Here is a 22,084-nt window from a genome sequence, read left to right on the forward strand (position 1 = left end):
TTATATTTGGTACTGTTGTATTAGTATTGTTTACTTCAGTAAAGGTACTGAATGCTTCTTCCATCAGGAAACACTACCTGTTCCTATTATTGAATGTAATGTATGGACTCTCGCTCTTGGCGTGTGAATAATCGTATTGTATTTATTTGTGTATTCAATCGTTTTGGTAATGTTTCGTAGGAATATCATGTCATATTGCTGCCAGGCTGCAGCTCCTCTCCATCGTATCACTTCATGTTGTTCTCTCATCAGCTTCTTTACTTTCACGTGTTCGTATTAAACTCAAAGTATTGTATTCATGCTGCGCTGCTTAATGAATCAAACAATCTGCATATCACACAGATAAGACACCCCGCTTTGTTTGAAGAGACTTCCGGAGGCATGATCCGGTGTGACCGTGGCAATCACACACACACACAAACACACACACATAAACACACACATAAACACACACACACACACACACACACACACGTTTCATATCTGATGTAATAAGTGGAGCGAGGAGCGAGACCTCGGGGCAAAATAAGCAGATTTGCATTTAGACCTGACACACACACACACACACAAAGACTATTTTTATTTGTGTTATTAAGGATGCTTTGTCGTGATTTTTATTGAGTGTTACAGCAACTGAAAAAATAAAAAAATKAAAAGTTAAAAAGTTTAAAAAAWATATATATACTGTATGTATTATCATGATTATGATTATATTTGTTTACTATTATTTATAATAAATTTAAGTTAAATTAATTATTATTATCATTGTTAAGCTGCCTTTTATCTTTTTTAATTTTATATTTAGTTTTCATTATTATGTAGGGAGTGATTACAGAACACGTGAACACATGAACAGCCAAAGAGACGCGACCATCAACAAGCCCTCCACTGAATAACAATAATAACAACAAGTCTGTGAGATGTGAGCAGAGAAGCCTCCACAGGTTCTTGTTACTGAGGTCTCTCTGGTTAATTAGAGTTTTCATATGAAACCAGGTGTTGGTGCAGACCCCCCCCATGTCACCTCGTCTCCTCATCACTTGTCCAGACATGAGCCGTCTCTACCTGCAGCTGTGAGGGGAGCAGGTGATGAACGAGATGAACTCTTGGGTTGTGTGTGTTTTCCCCTCCAGTGGATTCTGAGTAACTGATGTGATGCGACGCACAGACGGAGAGTTTGTGGAGAAGCTGAGAGATAAACTCTCCGCTCTGTCGTGTGATTCTCTGCTGCTGACATGCAATCTAGTGACCTTTAACCTTCAGTCACGGAGCCTTTAATTCACAACAAGACAGCAGAGACGTTGGCATGTTGGCTTAAATGGACACATCCTTTATACATATGTACAGTATATACATTATACTGAGTAATATATTGTCTATTCATCAAATGTTGAAGCATGGAATCAATAAACACGAGTTAACAAACATGATGAGTGGAAACCTTTTATGTATTAGTTACCTTCTGGATAACACTTTACTTTAACACGATATTCATTAGTGTTAATATTTAATATTCGGACTATTGGCTGGAATCTGTTGACACGACAACAATGAGCCGGAACAAAATGAACTTTATGGATAAACGTAATCTTAAAAGATAAAGTTAAAGACAGAAAGTCATTTCTCTTGTGTTCTATCAGTGTCGGTGTGTTTTATATAAAAGAGAAACAACTTTATTCGTTCGTATTCATTTTTCCAAAAATGTCTAAAAATGACATTTTTTACAGAAAAATATTTTGTCCTTTGTATAATAAAAACATACGTTCTGAGTTCTGAGTGTTGCGTGTCGTACGTTCTGCCGCTGTTAGACGCGTCACACTCGGATGGGATCGGAGAAAATTTCTGCGATACTTTTGTGCCAAGTTTCTCACGTTACTTTCGTGTCACGTTATTTTGCGCAGCGTTACTTTCGCGCCACCTTTCTCTCGTGCCACATTACTAAAAGAAAAACATATAATTAACACATTAAGATACTTAAATGGCAAGTACTCCTTCTTCCTCATTAAAAAGTCCAGAATATGTGCAAAATCATTCCACAGTGACTGATACAGAAAGTCCGTCGCCTCTTTTATGGGAATGTTTTCTTTTTGTTTTTTCAACTTTTTGTAATTTGTGTTTTTATGTGATGAAATGTTTCCGCCATCTTGGCCAGAACCAATTTATCCAAGATCTCAGTGGGATTATCCTGATAGATAAAGACTAAATAGAAAATAAATGAATTTAAACTTTGCAAGTACATAATTCTAAATATTTTTGAATTTTTAAAAATCATTTTATCTGCTTACAGCAACATTGCAGTGTGTTATAAACCATCTATTTAATATTCATATACTGTCACCTGTTGTGGACATTATAACCCATCACATTACATAAAACAACATCCAGATGGACTCAGATTGATTTAATCCTGCTGAGTCCTGATACATTATTTCGCATTTCAGAGTCCTACAGAGTGATTTCCAATAGCTGATATCTGCCAGACACGAGCGGGAGGAATCATTGAGTGTGTTTATGGGGAAGCGGTGAGTGAGTGAGTGAGTGAGTGAGGGGGGGGAGGTAACAGTGGAGGGAGCGGGTGTTGCGGGTTAAACAGCCTGAATACCGTCAATGATTTGCGCGCTGCTTCGTGGTTTTTTTGGTGCGTTTTGGAGCGCGCGGCTCCACGGTGCGTAAAATGGCTCCACCACAACATGTGGGAATTGCGCTTTTTACATTTGCACTGCTCCTCTTCCTCCGAGACAGAAATCCATTCCAGTAACAGGACTCTGCTCTATTTTTAAACACCCAACACGCTGGTGTCCAGAAAGATGGACCCTCTCTACCCTCTCAACGCCACCGATGATTTCAACGCCACGAACGGGACGAACGTCTCCGGTAACTCCAGCGACGGCTTCAACCAGTTCGTGCAGCCGGCGTGGCAGATCACACTGTGGGCTGTCGCGTACTGCAGCATCGTCGCGGTGTCTGTGGTTGGAAACATGGTGGTCATCTGGATTATTCTGGCGCATAAACGCATGAGGACCGTCACCAATTACTTTCTAGTGAGTGCTGCGTGTTGACTGCTTTTCAATAAGAAGTCAAGTTCTTCTTCTTATGTTTTTGTTTGATAATACAACTTTTTGAACTGTTTGGGATGGTTTTCAGTTCGTGTCTCCACTAAAGTGGAATTTATTTAGAACTCCTGATGAAAACAAATCAGGTGCATCCATGAACTGTCAACACAGAGAGGATGAAAACAAACTGCATCAATCCTTCATTGAAATACATTTTCTAAACCAAATAAATACAATGCTGCTGACTGCAGGTGTCCGGGCTAATTAGGTGAGTTAATGCATCAAACTCTCTTCACTCCTGCAACAACAACACAACAGTGTTCAGTGTTTGACTCTCTGGAGAGCATCAGGGAGGACTTATCAGGAAAAGAATCATTGAAACGCTTCTGATCATTCAAGAACGGAAGTAACATGATGCATCAAATGACTGAAACATACCAGGAAGTGAAAGGGGTTCAAAGTCTTGACTTAATTTACCTTATTCCAACATATTGCTCTCTGTTACAATCAAAGAATTGTCCTAAAGCCTAAGAAGTCCTCCTCTTATTGCTCGTTTTGTGAAACCAGAAGTCCCAAAATCCAAAAGATCTTAAATTTACTGTCACACAAGACAAAGAAAAGCATAAAATCTGAAGCTAATTTTGGCATTTTTGCTTGAAAATCTTTCGTTTGACTAATTTAATCAAATTTGAGCTCCTCACAGTCCGGCCCAAAAGCCCATATTCAGAACAGCATTGACAGTAATTCATAATGAGTTCTTTCATATTAAACCTTTTTTTATCAAAGGATGCAAATTCAAAGACTTCTTTACAGAACAGGCTGAAACATAAAGTGTTTAGTATATAATACAGAGAGAGAGAGAGAGAGATCAGAGGTAAACCATCTGTTCAGTATTGATCTTCTGCAGCGTGTCAGAAGGTAGATATTATCCATACATGTGTTCCTCCGGCAGCTCTTCCTCTCAGGTTGTATTCTGTCTGCAGCAACCAATCAGATGCGTTAGTTTGTATTTGTTAGCAGGGAATCTGCAGGTGTTAAAAAAAGGATTGAATTCAGTTTCTTCTACAACAGAAGCACTTAGAAGATATTAGAAACATCTAGATTGAATCTACAAAAAGTCAATAAACCTTCCCTTGAGACTTCATACACTTCTAAACTAATGTTGTCGTGATGGCGGATGGTTCTCTGGAGGCCTGTCGATCTGTATTTGTGGAGTTTCATTCAGCTCCATCATGCCTGCAGCAAACACCGACCAATACAGCAGCTACAGCAGAGGAAGCTCTGTGTCTTATAACGGACTAGTGTTGATCATTTGGTTCATCTTCTGGGCCAGTTTGCATTAATTCAAATGAAATCATGAGGAATTGTTTTTACTGCTGATCTGTGCCTCCTCAACAACAGGCTCACAAACAAACAGCCAGAGCTCCATATGACCAATGACCTCTGCATCACCACCCAACAGACTTCCAAATGAAGTCGGTCCTTGAAAGTTTCCGCCAAGAGATGTCAAGCTGTAACAGAGACTATCACCTGGAACTCGGCTTTCTTCCTCAGAAACCGAGATGTAAAAAATGAACTGTGCGTCTCACGGGATGAACACAAACTCATGACTGGATTCCTGAACTGGCCTACCGGGCTCAGGCCCAGGGGCTCAAAGTCAACAACGTCAAAGAGACCAAGAGAACTACAAAGAGACACAAGATGACCACAAAGAAAGACCTAACAACAATAAGGAGACACAGAATGACCGATAAGAGAAACAAAACAACTACTAAGAGATTCAAAATGAACATAAAGAGACACAAAATAACTACAAAAAGACACCAAATTACCAGAAAATGACACTAAACCACTACAACAAGACAAAACAACTACGAAGAAACACAGAATGACCACAAAGAGAGATAAAGAAAACTAACATTTGTTTTTCCCGTTGACTTCTGTACATATTCTTTATGAAATGAGGTCCATTGGTGGGACACCGGAAGGGGCGAGACTTCTCCTCTCTATGGACTCGAAAGACGAGGCAGACGTGCTTGGAACTACTGACAATCATGTGATGTGATAATAACTCAGCGTAGGCCCGATTGTTCCAACCGGTTTACCTTTAAGTCTCTATACTTTGATCGGTCTGAAACATTTGTGAGATGGTCTTAAAGTCAACTTGGTGAACCTGCAGAGACCCTGGTCAGCGTTACATGTGGTGCAAGTAGATATAAAATGACAGACTGGTCAAAAAAAGTTGTTGTTTTAACTCCAACATGTCTTTTGCATGAAGAACAAAAGTCATGCATCTCGTTTCTCTTCCAGCAGATAATGCAGAGAGATGGTTTGTTGTCCTGTTTGTAGGTTCTGATGCAAACAACTCTTCCTTCGCTCTCCTGCAGGTGAACCTGGCCTTAGCCGAGGCCGCCATGTCAGCATTCAACACGGTGATCAACTTCACCTACGCCGTTCACAACGAGTGGTACTTTGGTTTGGTGTACTGCCGCTTCCACAACTTCTTCCCCATTGCAGCCATATTTGCCAGCATTTACTCCATGACGGCCATCGCTCTGGACAGGTGTGTGTGTGTGTGTGTGTGTGTGTGTGTGTGTAATGAGACTATGTGTATTTAGATAAACGTGTTTATACTGTAACTAAACATCTTAAATCCTACAGAAGCCAGAAATCTTTCCACCACAGGACTGACATCAAAATGAGAGTGAACCTGGAGGCTGAATAGAGAAGACCCCTCACTGTATATTGGTGCAACATGGAGGAGATGTTATTTAATATAAAGGCTGTTTCATAGTTTCTAACTGACATTGTTCTATGAGAGGTTATGAAGAAGAAGAGAAAGTCTGCAGCCATTCTAGTGGTTCTGTGAGGCTGTACTTAACGCTAGCATGCTCCCAGTAACAATGCTAACATGCTGATGTTTAGTGAGAATAATGTTCACCCTCCGATTCTACTTTCATAGATTATTTCATGAATTGCCATGACACTGGGCTCAAACAGAATATTTGCAGTCTTCATATGTTGATGTTTCAGTTCATCACTATATGTCATGGACATGTGCAGAAACCTGAAACTTACTTGAGTAGTTTACAAAAACATTTATTTTGCATTTATTTTGTTACTTACTGTACATGATCTCAGATGGTGGTTGAGAGCGGTGACGATAGCGAACGTCTTGGGCGGTGCATCTAATCAATGTTGTGAGAAAGATCAAGTTAATTATCACGTTAAAAAAAATCGGGACAATTGGCAGATCTAAAGGTCCTTGAATGCAACAACTGGGAATATTCAGAATGATACAGAAACACAATATTATGTGTAAAAATGAAAGCAGCAGATTGTTGATCTCCTATGTTAACGCTGGCTTCAGGTCTCTAGTTGACTTTCACAACGCTGTGAAATGAGTAGAAACCAACGGCTGCCTGGGAAAGATCAGGGAAATTAAAGATTTGAAAAATGTTGCAAAATAATGTAAATGATATACAATTATGTATTGTAACAGAAAATGTCCCCACATGTTAGATACATGGCGATCATCCACCCGCTGCAGCCGAGGCTGACCTCCACAGAGACACGGGTGGTGATCACGGTGGTCTGGATGCTGGCTCTGGTGCTGGCGTTCCCTCAGTACTACTTCTCGTCCACCACGCTGCTGCCGGGACGCACGGTCTGCTACATCGACTGGCCCGAATACACCACGGTGGACTTCAAGAAGATGTGAGTACCTGGAAGGGGCGAAGCACAATATTAGGCCTCTGAAAACCTGAACCATTCATTGACTTTAAGGAAGTGACTGTACATAAGAAGTGCACGTACTCGTCCTCACGTCACACATTGGTTTATGGTCTGCATTTTGGCCGTCGCCATCTTGGATTACGGCGATCGCCATGTTGTTTTTTTGATAACCAGTGAACAGGAAGTGACCATATTAGGACTGAGGAGGAGTGACGGAGTTTGCCGCCTGTTCTGGCTCCGTACTGAACACACTCAAACATGTCATTGATTTCTAATTTCTAATTCAAGAAAGCAAATTCATTTTTCTTCCTCAAAAAATGTTGCACTGTTTCTTTAAGGCGGCAATAATCAGCTTTCAGCCAGATGGACACACACATCCTTGGTTACCAAGTTTTGGTAAACTTGGGCTGTTAAGGTGATCATTTATATCCTTAAAAATAAATATGTTTAGGCTGCTGGTATATTAGATATATGATGATGAGTAGTAGTTCATGCTTATTAATTATATATCCTGTGGCTGCAACACACCCTTGTGGGTAATAGAGTTCAGGATACCTGCTGCAGCCTGGAAGAACCAGTGCAATAATCATTCTTTTGAGGGATTAATATAATATATGAAAATAAACAGACCCTGCAGCTGAAATGACTCCTTCCTGTTCAGGTGACGAATCCGTCTGTGAGGGTCGTCCTCAATTTCTTCAGGAAATAATCTGTGGCACTAAAAGCGGGAAAAAAAATGAGCATTTGATGAATTTGCATCCAAAAGGAGAGTCTTATGTCATCTCTGTGTGTGTGTGTGTGTGTGTGTGTGTGTGTGTGTGTTTATTCATGTATGGAAACATATAGTCCATGATCCGATAGGAGACATCACACAGATCTCAGTTGGCAGAGTGTAAAGTTTTCAAACAGTAGAAGCAAAAATCGAAATGCTAAATACTGGCCTGCAAATATTATATGTAAGAAAGGTAAGAACAGAAGGACTGGATCTGGTCTGCACTGCCTTTGTCAAGATTGAAAGGAGCAATAAAGTTTGCTGTCTTGGTTGACACCAGGCGGGGGACATTAAGGGGAGGTTTCATGGGGCACGAAGGGGACATTTTCCCTAAATTTATGTGTCTGTAAGACGGTCTGAAGGGAATACTACCACAGCAGAGCAATAACGTGATAACAGAGTACGGGACAGGTTGACTTCATACTCATTAAATAACTAATCTACTCTCATAATATTAAGACTTTTTGTCTCAAATATTACGACTTCAATCTCATTTAGTTATGACTTTATTTTCATAATATCACAATTTTTATGTTGAAAAATTCTGACTTCATTCTTATTAAATTACAAACTTATTCCCATAATACTACGACTAAATGAGAATAAATATTTGAAAGCAATAGATAATGACCGACAGCCTCACTGCATTATATTCCAATAGATTTACACCATAAACTGATGCAGAAACACGTTACGCACAGAAATAGTGGAACCTCTGTGTCTTAACACTGGCAGATCGACACGACACATTATCAATACATCTTCCCTAACCTCCTCTCATCTCCCAGATACTACGTGTGTGTGACACTGCTGATCTACTTCATGCCCCTCGGCATCATGGGATGCGCGTACACGATCGTGGGTGTCACCCTCTGGGCGAGCGGGATTCCCGGAGACTCCTCTGAACGCTACAAAGAACAGCTGATAGCCAAACGGAAGGTGATGCGCGCACACACACACACACACACACACACACACACACACACACACACACACTTTTGTCTGCTGTGCTCTTTCTCTAAACACCCTCATTTAGTTTAATGGCTTTTAAATCCCCCCCATGAAAACCAAAACAGTGAAAAGATTACTCTAAACCCTCTGTACTCTGTTTGTCTGCGGCAGGTGGTGAAGATGATGATCGTGGTCGTGTGTACGTTCGCCGTGTGCTGGCTTCCGTATCACATCTACTTCCTGCTGCACCAGTTCTTCCCCGAGTTGTTCGAGCAGCGCTACATCCAACAGGTGTACCTGGCCATCATGTGGCTGGCCATGAGCTCCGCCATGTACAACCCCGTCATCTACTACTGCCTCAACAGCAGGTAGGAGGGGTCATTTTTAATACCCCCCCCCCCCCCGTCAAAATGACTAGCTGTCTGTTCCTCTGTCTGCTCGTGTGGTCGGTAATCCGTGTTTGTGTCTGTAATCCCTCTTTAATCCGCCCTGTTGTCAAATATTTTGTCGTCCACTCGGCAGGTTCAGAGCAGGTTTCCAGCAGGTGTTTTGTTGCTGTGCTCCCACCGTTGGAAAGGAGGAGCTGGAGCTCAAGTCACCGCGCTACCTGCAGACACAGGTGAGGGTAAGACACACAGGTCCAGAGGGTTCTGTTTCTGATGGAGGATTAGAAGCTGCAGTGTACTGGATTCAGGGCAAAAAAATACCTCCTTCAGCTCAGACTCCAGCAGAGACCGGTCCACCGCGGACGGACCCAGATCCTCCAGCAGAGACCGGTCCACCGCGGACGGACCCAGATCCTCCAGCAGAGATCGGTCCACCGCGGACGGACCCAGATCCTCCAGCAGAGATCGGTCCACCGCGGACGGACCCAGATCCTCCAGCAGAGACCGGTCCACCGCGGACGGACCCAGATCCGGCTTCACCTGCAGCCTTGGACCTGCAGTCGGAGGGAGGAGGAGAGCTCAGCTCCTGGCAGCAGCGTCTCCTCCTCCTCCAGGAGCAGAGCTTCTCCTCTCTGCTGGAGGCCCAGGACGTATTGCTGGACCCGCTGGAGGGAAGGGAGGCACGGGAGACCCAGAACCAGGACTGAGAGGAGCAGACTGTCAGACCCTGCTGCAGTAGAATGAGAGGTTTTCTAAAGGGAGTCTGGTGCTCACAGACACTACCGTAACATTAAAGAAAAAGAAGGTGGTATTAAATTCACGACTCTTCTTCCCATGAGTGAATCCATCTCTGACTTTTGTATTTACAGGTGAGCATCTACCGAGCCAGTCGGATGGAGACCGTCGTCTCCACCGCCGTCCACCCTGCAGCAGCGGAGCAGAAGAGGGCGGAGCTGTCGTCCAGCCGCCCTCACAGCCAGCCTCGCCTGGAGGTCACGTCCAACGGCTCGGGCTCAGAGACCAAGACCCCCGACGGCGGCCCCTCACAGTAGAGCAAACACCCATCAGGTGGCGTGGGAACACAGGGTGGACGGAGCGGCGGCTCAGACCCGCCGATCGGCTCTGCGCCGTTCTTGAAGAGGCTGTCGTGCCGGTCGAGTGCTTTATGTAGCCGGGATGTTTTGATCTAACCAGTGAGACAAGTGCATTAACACCACATGTCAGTGGTGTGGGGAACTGTCCAGGAAGTGAAGACCAGTGGTGGAGGTACCTGCTCTTTACTCGAGTGTTTCCATTTTTATGTTACTTTCAACACATTCTCACTCCCAACTCGAAACGATGAAGCGCTTTCGTGCACGTGTCAATTTCCACTCATCACACCGTTCTGTTTTTTTCAAAATAAACTTCCTATTCACAGGAAACAGCATGTTGTAGTTTGGGTTAAAGTGTGTTCATACGTAGTTATGAATGTGTTAGGGCCACGTAGAGCGTCAAAGGGCTGCTGACCAGGCTGCAGTGTTTGGTGACTTGTTACTTTATACTTCTAATATTCTGCTGCACTATTTATCTGACAGCTGTAGTTGTTGGTTACTTTTCAGATGTCACAAGAATCAGCCTCAAATTGGAGCTTTTTGTCACATTTCAAAGATCAGTTTATAAAGGTTCTCAGATGGTTTCATTTAAATAACCGTTCTGAGGTCCAGAGGTCAAAATATTCAATATTTCTCCTTCTTCTTCTCTTTAATCTTCTTCTGCTTCGCCTTCTTCCTCTTCTCCATCTTCTTCACACCTTCTTCCTTTCCATGTTCTCCATCTTTTTCTTCTCCCTCTACATCTTCACCATCTTCTTCCTCCTACTCCTCCATTAATCCTTTCTCAACCCCTCATATTTATCTGGTGATCCTATCAGTAAAGTAAAGTCTTCTTCGTGCTTCTGCTGTAAACACACAGTTTCTTCTGAGCCGTTTCTCCTGGTAGAATCGGTAGAAAACCCTGTTGGTGAAACATCTCTCTGGTCCGTTCCATCGCTCACCATGTGAGCCGCTCTGACATTTGACCCCCAGCATTCTCGGGCTGGTTTTGGAAAGCGCTTGGCAACCGGGTCGCGCCAAGTTTGTGACGTGTGTGTGTGTGTGTGTGTGTGTGTGTGTGTGTGTGTGTGTGTGTCGCACCTGTTGGCCAGGATTAGCCCGTTGTGTTGACAATGAGTTGAGCAGAGTTCACTCAGCCAAATATAGAAGTCTGCACATACTATCTATGAAGTCCTGAGAGGAGAGAAGACGACAGGAAAACACGAGGCGCTTCACCGCCACACGCCACCCAAAGCATCCGTTCACAAGCCGCGGGCCGGTGAAGCTGTACGTCAACGGTGAAGAACGAGGCTATTTCAGCAGACAACAGCTGCAGTCACATGACACGGGTTCTCTGCTCTGTGTATTGTTGATGTGAGCGCATGTGGAGCACACAGAGGACCAAATGTTATCATGTCATGATGACGTGTTGTCTTTTACTTGTTCAGTGTTATTTACAGGAGGTGCACGAGAAATCATGTGCCATTGACTTTCATGCATTTCAGCAACAAAGATGAGTGGTTATCTGGGTGAAGCGAACCCTTTAACGTGTCTTTAAATGGTTACGTCGGTATTTTTGAGCGCAGACTCTGTTTTCTCATGTTTTTGTGACTCAGAAGCGAATGGGGACAACAGGTTTTTAAATTGGTCCGGTACTGAAGGAGAAAGCCGCTGAACGGGCCACAAAGTACTCGCCTCAGTGACATTTACGTCCACTAAAAGTGTTTGTTGTTGCCGCTGACAGGCTCAGAAGTGTCGGACAAAATGATGGAAAGAACCCCACAGAGCAATAAAACGTTTCTCTTGATCTTTAGCTTGATCCGACTGTCTGTTATTGTGTGTCTCGCTCAAGGAGAAGTCTCGTTCTGAAAATGTCTTTTATTGTGTAGCAAAATAGGACGACAATCTGCATTGTTGTTGTGCAACAACAATAAAAACACAAACAAATATGTACGATAAAACTGATTAAGAATGAGAGAGCTGTGCAGTTTTGTGCAGAGGGTGCAAAAACTAAAACTAAAAATAATGATGTAATTAAACTGCGTGTTTCCTGTTTTTCCTTTTCAAAATAAAACTAATAAGAGAATAGAGATGCAAATTGAGCAGAAAGCTGGCCATTAAGAACTAACAAGTGTTCCAGTAGTGACATTTAATATAGAAAATAAACCTCTTCTCTGTCATGGTTTTCATTTGTTTTGGGATAAAATGTTATATTTTAAAACATGATTATATTCATGTGAAACCTTTTAATCAATGATGCAAAGATAAATGTAGTGAAGAAGTACAATATTTCCCTGGAAAATGTATAGTGGAGTAATAGTATGATAGGTAAGTACAGTTAAATAGCATAAAATGGTTGATATATATGAAGAAGCCAACAGGGAAGACTTGTGCCAGACTTTGACTTCTAACATCTGAGAAGATAACGGTGAGATAAAGAGGTCACATTGCTCCATCTGTGAGCTGCTACACAACACTGTGAAGTCATAGAACAATAAATAATATGATACAATTGGATATATTTGGAAATCAGAGAGAATACGGGCAGGTTTGGTTCCTCTTCAAGTCTCCTGCTGATATTGAAGCACTCGCAGCTTGTTTTCGTTCTAGAGGACGGAGCTCAGCATGATGTCATCTGTACATTGAGTTCAGACCTTAAACACACAAACTATACAAACGGACTTCATCAGACGTGTTGCTGAAGGACGGTGAAACAGAGCGAGTTAACAACATCCATAGTGAACTACTTTACAGTGCAGCTGCACAATATGTCCACATCTCAGGACTCTGACATGGTGTACTCAGATCCTTCACTGCAGTAAAAGTACTAATACTACACCGTGGAAGTACTCCACTGCAAGGAGAAGTCATGCATTCAAAAGCTTGCTCTTGTTTCAAACACCTTTCGCTCCTCTCCTGCGTCAGGAGTGTTGAGGCAAATACTGTGACCCCAACTATTGGATCAGTCTGACGAAGTAGTTAGAAATGCAAAATCAAGAGAGAAGTAGAGTCATTTTCTCATAGACTTCTATACAACCAGGAGTCGCCCCCTGGTGGACACTAGAGAGAATGCAGCTTCAACACATGAAGCATCAGGATTAACCAGAGACAGATAAAGGTTCCTCACTGTCACTTTAAGTAGCCGACACTAGTCAGAGCGGGGTCATTATTGATGGATTCAACAAGCAGCTGTAAAGTAACCCAAAAGGTTGTTGGTCTTATCTCACGCGATAGCATCATGCGTTCTGCTGACTGAAGCATCTCGACACGGACACGGCTTCAAAACATGCCTCTGTGGGTAATGACCTCATCGACCCCACAAAGAACCATGAAAAAACGCTGACTAGACACAAACCTGATTAACGCATTGATCTCTGTTCTGACCCAACGGTGCCTCAGTCAGCAGGCTGCTGAAGCTGCTACTGAGGTCACGTCTTCACGTCATCGTCTCACCTTCTTCAGTTAGAAGCATGCGGAGTCTGTATTTGATCAGCTGATTACAGTGTTATTTAGAAATGTATATACTTTAATAGATCAAATAGAAACTTTATCAATATTGAAGGAAATTCTTGCTCCAGTTTGATCAAAGATTAGAACAGAAAAATAACACATTTTATATATATGAACATATATACACAAGAGTGATAAAGATAAAGTGTATAAGAAGTAATACTGACACCGATGCCTAATAGATAATAAAATAGAAGTAATATTGTGTAAGATATTGTGTAATATTTTCAATCATTTTGAAAAGTAATAAAAAGTTATATTGCACATTATATTGAATACAACTTATTTTTAGCAGAATTTCTTTCGGGTTGCAGAGAGAAGTCTGTGAAGCGTCATTTAGACCGAAGTGTTAATAAAGTTTACAGAAACTAGGGTTGAAGAGTTCACTAGAGACGCTTCGTAGAACTAGTTCTTCACTGTCCAACTTTAAGTTAAAGTGAGTTCATTTTTTCTGCAGTCTGTTTAAAACCAAACGACCAAACACAGATCTGTGTATTGATTCTTAAACACTGGGATCAAAGGTCAGCAGGTTAAACAAACATTCTGCAACATGAGAATAGAAACAATCAACAAATCTCATAAAACTAAGTTCCAGGAGGAGCATTTAATGAATGACGTCATATAGAACGGGTTTATTCAGAACCAACCAAATGGCAGATCAACGACCACGTTGTACAGAGCGACTACGTACTCTGGACTTCCACCGTCTCATCTTCATACGTCTAAAACCACAAAAAGACGAGTTCACACGTTCACGAGTAGAATTTAAAACATTTATTACCTCCATGTTTCATTCATTCATAATAAAGGAGCCATTTAGACGGCAGACGTCATCATTCATCTCCGTTTCAAGAAACACATTCACACCTTTACAGAAGAAGAGTTTGGTTCTTCTGCTTTAACTCTGCGATCCTGAGAGCACATGGAATACAAGGACCTGAAGGTCAGTGAGACGACCAAAGGCACGTCGGTAGTAAGGTTCAGTTCACCAACAGTCAGCAGTTTCTGCCCGTGAGTTCCCTTGTTGTTGATGCAGAAACACGTCTTTTTAAATCACAGTAGAAATAACCACAACAGTAAACCTGAGGAGACAAACTATCAAATGTTCCCGATCAGCGCAGATTTACATCGAATACCGAGCAGCGCAACATGAACACGCTGGAGTCTCATTTGTTTTTGGTACAAAAATAAAGAAAAAAAGAAAAGTGGTGTTGAGCGACAGATCGTCGTCACTCGTTCCGTCTTCAAGAAGTCGTGGTTACACTCGTCTTTTCAGCGCATTGACTGTCAATTCTGTACGCGGGATCAGCCAGACCACATGGCGAAGTGGACTGGACCACAGCGAGTTCAGATCTCAGTGAGGTGTGGACACGATGGGACACGATGGGGACAATTTATCAAAACGAAAGTCTCCACACAGCGGAGTTCTGATCCGACGCATCCGATCACAAAAATCGCACAAAAAAAAAAAAAAAAACAAGTGTAACCATGGCAACAGATAAAATGTCCTGAATCCCGACGCGTCGGATGACGTGAAAGCGTCCTCGAGTTTAAACATTTACAGAAGAATAAAACATGTCATCTCTTTCACTCAATGAAACGTGTGCATCAGTGTTTCAGTTCAAGGTACTGGAATAAAGTCAGAGAGACACCAGCTGTGTGTGTGTGTGTGTGTGTGTGTGTGTGTGTGTGTGTGTGTGTGTCATCTTTCAGTAGAGGAGCTCTTGTTTCCATATGATGCGTCGTCCTCTTCACATTCACGTCTCTGTGTTTAGGACCAGAAGAGAGACGGAGCGTTAGGAAGCGTTCAGAAGACAAAAGACGTGAGGCCGTTTGGATCCTCACAGAAAACCACTTATTTCATATTCTGACCCGTCATACATCAAAGAGAACTCCTCGATCCTGCATTGAATTATAACAGATCACATTATCACTATTGTCTTGAGTGTAATAGAATATATACAGCTGCTGTGAGTGACCCAGTAAACTAAAGGTCTTAAGGTCTCAGAACTATTTCAGCACAATAAATATGCAACAATATATTTTAAAGTTGCTTCACGTTGAGAAAAGACCTGAAACATTCAGTCATTGAACTCCACAAGTCATAAACCAGCATTTACATCACAGTGAAACAACAGAAATAAAAGCTGCTTCTGATCAAAACTTGCATCGTCCACATTCTCATGTTTTGTCCCGTCGATATACATTTGTACACGTTTGTCTTTGTGTGTGAACCCACCTTAATTATTTATATACTTCTTTTTTTCGTGGTCATGAGCGCCTTTTACTCGCTCTTCATCGGACACCTACAAAACGACAACATTGTCTTTTTAACATTATTATAACAATAACAATAACAATAATAACAACAACAGGAAGTTTCTGCAATAAGTTATATTTTAGATTGTGGACATTAGGAGTCGTTTCTGCGTTAGCGGATGACATCATGCTGTCAACTAGACGACGTGTGATTGGTTAGTTCAGAGTCTGTTGATCATAATCAAACTATTTCATCTGTAAGCAGCTGTTTTCATGGAGCGATTATCAAGCAGCAAAGTTAATGGAGCGGTTTCTAACAACAACATGAGAACTGGAAATCTGATGAAGCACTTCAGCTCTCAGTTAAAACTGAAAAAGCTGTTTGTGGCTAAAAATCAATAAATAGCATTTAAAAAAATTAAATTAAATTAAATTAATAAAATATTTTTGAAGAAATTACAAATATTCTGATTCGTCGTAAAGAAAAACAAATCAAAAATCAAGTCAAATCCCGCTGATTACTGCAGCGATGAATCAAGTGATTTCATTAGTGTTCAGATGATGGAGGTCAGAGGTCAGGTTGTTTTACTGACTGCAGGGTTGTCCTCTCCTGTGGAAGTCATCGTCACATTTGAACGAGACCTCTGCAAACATAAAGCACCAGAAGACTTTTAATCAATTCCTCGTTTAGCTGTTAGCAAACAGGTCATGTGACTTAAGGAGCCACTCGAGTACTCATTAACCGGCTCATTCACAGTATTTATACATCAAGTGTAACTAAAGCTTAAATAATAGGCTTAACCAGGGCGTAGCTTAGCACAAAGACTGGAAACAGAGGGAAACAGCTAGCCAAAGGTAACAAAATCCACCGACCAACACTTCTAAAGATCACGTCTGTCTAATGCTAAGCTAACAGACATGAGCGAGGTATCGGACGAGGATTGTGTGACTTTAAACGGTTAGATTAGTGTTTTTGTCGATGGAGTCTGGTGGAGACGAACATCTTGGGTTCTCTGTCAGAGACGCCAAATACTACTAAACTGATAAAGATTCTTTTATGGGCTAAAATACGTACAAATTTCAGTATCTCCTTTTAGTGGGAGAACATGCGCCACTGTGCAACATGCAGGTATAACACACACACACACACACACACACACTTTACCTTCACTTTGTGATGCACCAGGGAGGCGATGAGGATGGTGGCCAGGCCGAGGGCGATGAAGCCGTACTGCATGAAGTCCATCACAGCCGGGAGAACCACCAGGTTGGTGTGGAACGTATCGAGGATGGGTCCGTCTATGTAGCCGCTCTGCAGGAGGTAAACAAACACACGACGTGTTACAGGATCAAACTACGGCTTCCCTTTTAGTGAAAGTGTGCCTTCTTTTAACAGCAGTACAGGTGAGAGCACTCCTCCTCCTCCTCCTCCCCTCCTCCCTACTCCCCCGTTCCCAGGCCAGCTGGGAGATGTAATCCCTCCAGCGTGTTCTGGGTCTTCCCCGGGGTCTCTTCCCAGTTGGACGTGCCTGGAAAACCTCCAGTGGGAGGCGCCCAGGAGGCATCCTAATTAGATGCCGAACCACCTCAGCTGACTCCTTTCGACGCGAAGGAGTAGCGGCTCTACTCCAAGCTCCCTCCTGATGACCGAGCTCCTTACCCTATCTCTAAGGCTGAGCCCGGCCACCCTACGGAGGAAGCTCATTTCGGCCGCTTGTAGCCGCGACCTTGTCCTTTCGGTCACGACCCAGAGTTCGTGACCATAGGTGAGGGTAGGAACGTAGACCGAGTGGTAAATTGAGAGCTTTGCCTTCCGGCTCAGCTCCCTCTTCACCAAGACGGTCCGGTGCAGCGCCTGCTTTACTGCTGCAGCTGCACCGATCCGTCTGTCGATCTCCCGCTCCATCTTACCCTCACTCGTGAACAAGACCCCGAGATACTTGAACTCCTTCGCTTGAGGTAGGCACTCCGTCACCACCTGGAGGGAGCAATCCACCGGTTTCCGGCAGAGCACCATGGCCTCAGATGTGGAGGTACTAACTCTCATCCCCGCCGCTTCACACTCGGCTGCAAACCGCCCCAGTGAATGCTGGAGGTCACGATCCGAGGAGGCTAACAGGACCACATCATCTGCAAACAGCAGAGAGGCGATCCCGAGACCCCCGAACCTGACGTTCTCCACCCCCCGGCTGCGCCTAGATATCCTGTCCATGAAAGTCACGAACAGGACCGGAGACAAAGAGCAGCCCTTGCGGAGGCCAACACCCACCGGGAACGTGTCTGACTTATTGCCGAGAATGCGGACACAGCTCTACTGTCAGCTGCTTCGGGAGACCCCTGGGCCAACCAGGCCTTGAAGGTCTCCTTCTTCAGCTTGACGGCTTCCCTCACCTCCGGTGTCCACCACCGGGTTCTCGGGTTGCCGCCACGACAGGCACCGATGACCTTCCGGCCACAGCTCCTAGCGGCCGCGTCCACAATAGAGGCTTTGAACATTCAGTACATTCACTCAAGTACAATTTTGATGTACTTGTACTTTAACTAACTTTACTATACTAAGTATATGCATTTTCTCCTCTACTACACAAATGACTCCACTACATTTATCTGACATCTTTACATACTTTACTTATTAATGCATCAATAATTATAACATGTAATATTTTAAATACATATTATTTTAGGGTCTATTTTTGCACAGTGAGTACTTTTTCTTTTGGTACTTTAAGTATGTTTTCATGAGAATACGAACAACGTAACAAAGTATTTCTTCATCAAATAGAAGTAAAAGATCTGAAGACAGTTTATGATTCAAACGAACAGAGATTTAAATATCTGAGAGCATTAAACGATGATCAGTGGACAGAAAGAACTTCTTCCTTCTGTAAAGACACTTTTAAACACTTTCATATTTCAATAAAAAGACAACTGACCTCCTCAAACCAGATCATCGGCATCACCACCTCGGCTATCTTGCCAGTTTCTCTACAAGGACAAAGAAATAAAACCTCTCAATGTCAGCGGTGAAGAAAAGCAGGAAGTAGCCTCCAGCCTCCTGATATCAAACGATGAACAAACACAATACATGATGAGTGTTTGACGGAGCTCTGGGGACCAGCTCTTACGTAATGGCCGACACTCTCTTCATGTAGAGGTTGAGCTGCAGCCGGATGGACACGTTGAGAGGGACGCCCGTCAGCTGCAACGACACGATGGAATCAGAGAGCAATAAGGAAGGACTTCAAAAAGCTACGTGTCCTATACCGTCAATAAAAAGAGTTCTCACGTAACCACACACCGTACACAAAGGAAGGAAATCCTCATGTGATGCTTTTGAAGACTTTAAAGGATTACAATTTCGATTTTAGGGTCAAATACGTCTGGAAGAAAAATGCACAAGAGAGACACAAGAGTGAGAACAACAACGTCTCACTCTTTAGTCTTCAGGCTTTAACTGCCAAACGCCTTCTTCCAGTTAGTTCTCTTCTCTTTGTACCGCTCCATAAAACACCGCCCAAAAGAAATCCCATCCCTCCTGTTTTTATTAATAAATGTATAACTGAGTGTGTGAGTGAACAAACCCGTCTGTGTGAACCTTCAGCACACAGAGGAGTGAAAGTGTAAAGCTTCACAAACAATAACCCGAAACGTTTTCTACGGTCAAAAAGAGAAACACTGAAGCTGCTCCAGAATATTAATAATCTGTCACATATACGGTGAGAAGTGGATTCTACTGAACACAATAAGAGGTTTGAACAGTGGCCACAGAGTTGATCTGAGATCTTCCCGTGTGTGTTCTCCAGCTGAGTGACTTGGTTCAGAAGCAGCGCCTTCATGACTTCCTGTCAGCTTCTCTTTGTAACGCCTGCGATGCATTCTCCTGCTTCTCGTCCTGTTCTCAACTTGTCGTGCAGCTAAACGTTGCTGAAGAAAGACCGGAACAATTAAAACAGCAACCTGCACAGATGTGTTTAGTTTTTTGTTGTCAGGAAGAAGCAGAAGTGTCTTTCCCAAAAGGACTAGAAACCCGCTGACATCTGGCGTTTGTCGTCAGAGGGAAACAATCGCCGTAATTATTCATTCCCCCGACAAAGAGCTCGGCTCCGCCTCATATCGGCAGTGATGGAAACACGACACCCGGGCGATAACTTTCGCCACTTTTCAGAGCTTTTTTTTGGACGTCAGAGCCACGAATTCTGTCCATAAAAGTGTTTGAAGAGAACAACAACGCACACAGAGGGGATGAGATGTTGATCACATGTCTCGGCCTTCTTGTTGATCTTGAAGAAGGTCTGAAGTGCTTTAAATGATTGAGACACATCAGGAACCTGTAGTGGGAAGATCACACGCCCAGTTTGGCTCAACGTTTGAAATCGCTTCATAAAATCCCTCAATCATTAACCAGATATCGATAATTCATGCTCTCTTCTTCTTGGAATCGTTTTATACAAGCGGTTACCTGATATATATCTTTTATTGGAGCTATAGAAAGTTTTCTAACGACACTTAATCTTCAAACAACTGCGATTACGGAGAAATAGCTCAATTTCCAATTACCTTATCACGACGCAGGTTTGCAGCCAACTGTGAGGTTCACACAGAGCAACCTGAATCACGGCAGCATTACATCAAACCGTTATCGTACAGCAGTAAATATGAGGTCTCCTCTCCAAAAAACAATCAAACCCAGAGATAAATAAACGGTAGAAACACAGAATAAAGCAGCTTTAAGCTCTGATAACTTAAGATCCAGACGTCCGATGACTAAAATCCTTCATCTGGTTAAAATAAAGAGTTAAAAACTAAAACTGTGTCGTACAAATGTGGCTTAAAACTGGATAAAAAGTCAGTTTATTACAACTTCTGGCAGAAAACCACAGCGCTGATATGATCCACTGACAGGCGAGCGAATGAAGCGCACCGCTTCCTTCATTCAAATGACAGATTTCTCTGGTTTTAAAATAGTTGGAAACATTTTGGATGATATAAGTACATAACTCAACTAAATACATAACACAGGTCGAGACGTGTTTGGACACAGTTACATGTTGATCCTTTATATCACTACAGAATGCGTTGACACACAATGATCTGACGCGACCTTTCACCCTCCGTCGACCAGAGATTCATCGTTTGTGTCGACAGGAAGATAAAACTCTCCCTTGATAACGACACATAGCACAACGGCTGCAGGTCTGCGATACGCAATCAGTGAAGACAACCAGCCGAGCCTCAAGGACACCGACAACCCGCCAAGGAAACAACCTCGTGTCACCTGAAGCCTCGTCTTTCACCTGCAGCTTCAGCCTCGTGGACCTCCTCTGGTCCACAACAGATACTTTAAATATACAATCATCCCACACAAAGTACAAAGAGCTAACGCTTCAGTGTTCTCCTGCTGTACGCCAATATGTGTATATTATGTGTGTGTTTATATCAGAATGATGACTCATAAATGTAACCGTAATAAAACACGTTTTAGAGAGGACGTAATGACGAGCGTGCTTCATTTAGTCGGATTAACTGCTTTAACACATTCTGGGGAAAAAATATCAGAGAATTTAAATAAATGTAAGTTAAGAGGGAACTAATTATGAAAACAATCGAGTTGGACTAAATCTTCCAACTTGATCTTATAGACCTAGAGGAGGCGTATCGGTGAATCCTTTTCATGCCATTGATGTGTGCAGGGAGTCAACAGGAAGTGTGTGTGCGTATGCGTGAGTGCGTGTGCGTGAGTGCGTGTGCGAGTGCGTGTGCGCGAGTGCGTGTGCGCGAGTGCTCACTGGATGGATGTCGATGAAGAGGCCGTGCTCGTCCTCTGTTGGTTTGAGGCCCTGAACGAAGTCCAGCAGCACAGGATCGGCATTAAAGAAGTGAGGTTGAGAGATGAAGACCGGAGAGTCTGAAAGATGGAAACTAAGTCATTATTAGGTCTGTTGTTGGTATTTTTGCACTTTTTTTTCCAAAATCTCAGGTGTCGAAACTCAAAGACCGTCGGAAAGATGAACATCTGACGATAATGACGGATAGTTTTGGAGATTGTTTAAAGAAAACATGCTTTCCAATCCTGCCGCTGGGTTTTTGGGGTTCAGAGGTTCCTTAAATACAGAACGTGTTTGACTCACTGTGCCGGCAGCTGCTGACGTTCAGCAGACCCGACTGCCTGCAGGGGCAGAAGCCCTCGTTGGGAGCGTAATCCGTCCCGTTGGCGAACATTGTCTTGGGAGCGATGTACCGAAACAGAGGGATACCCTTCATCTCTCCATCTCGCTGGTAAACGAGCTCCAGAGATCTGAAAGGACACAAAGAGGTCTGAGGACGCAGAAAAAAAGAGAGAGCGAGAGA

General features: G+C 43.0%; 2 protein-coding genes across 2 annotated transcripts; one reads left to right on the forward strand and one right to left on the reverse strand.

Annotated features, from left to right (window-relative positions):
• Window positions 1-2,724: 2,724 nt before the first annotated feature.
• Window positions 2,725-10,674, forward strand: LOC116398690 (substance-P receptor-like). The gene is made up of 7 exons (XM_031875211.1): window positions 2,725-3,041; window positions 5,441-5,616; window positions 6,576-6,770; window positions 8,349-8,499; window positions 8,683-8,879; window positions 9,034-9,130; window positions 9,767-10,674. The coding sequence occupies exons 1-7, from the start codon at window positions 2,808-2,810 to the stop codon at window positions 9,947-9,949; spliced, it is 1,233 nt and encodes a 410-aa protein (XP_031731071.1). The 5' UTR covers window positions 2,725-2,807; the 3' UTR covers window positions 9,950-10,674.
• Window positions 10,675-14,236: 3,562 nt separating this feature from the next.
• On the reverse strand, window positions 14,237-22,032 carry LOC116398691 (scavenger receptor class B member 1-like). Its single transcript, XM_031875213.1, has 8 exons — window positions 21,865-22,032; window positions 21,523-21,641; window positions 18,862-18,935; window positions 18,670-18,721; window positions 16,902-17,048; window positions 16,330-16,380; window positions 15,717-15,783; window positions 14,237-15,242 (listed from the first exon to the last, which is right to left on the reverse strand). The coding sequence occupies exons 1-7, from the start codon at window positions 21,995-21,997 to the stop codon at window positions 15,718-15,720; spliced, it is 642 nt and encodes a 213-aa protein (XP_031731073.1). The 5' UTR covers window positions 21,998-22,032; the 3' UTR covers window positions 14,237-15,242; window position 15,717.
• Window positions 22,033-22,084: the final 52 nt, after the last annotated feature.

This window comes from Anarrhichthys ocellatus, unplaced genomic scaffold, assembly GCF_004355925.1.
Source record: "Anarrhichthys ocellatus isolate YVR2014 unplaced genomic scaffold, GSC_Weel_1.0 scaffold87, whole genome shotgun sequence".
Lineage (NCBI taxonomy): Eukaryota > Metazoa > Chordata > Actinopteri > Perciformes > Anarhichadidae > Anarrhichthys > Anarrhichthys ocellatus.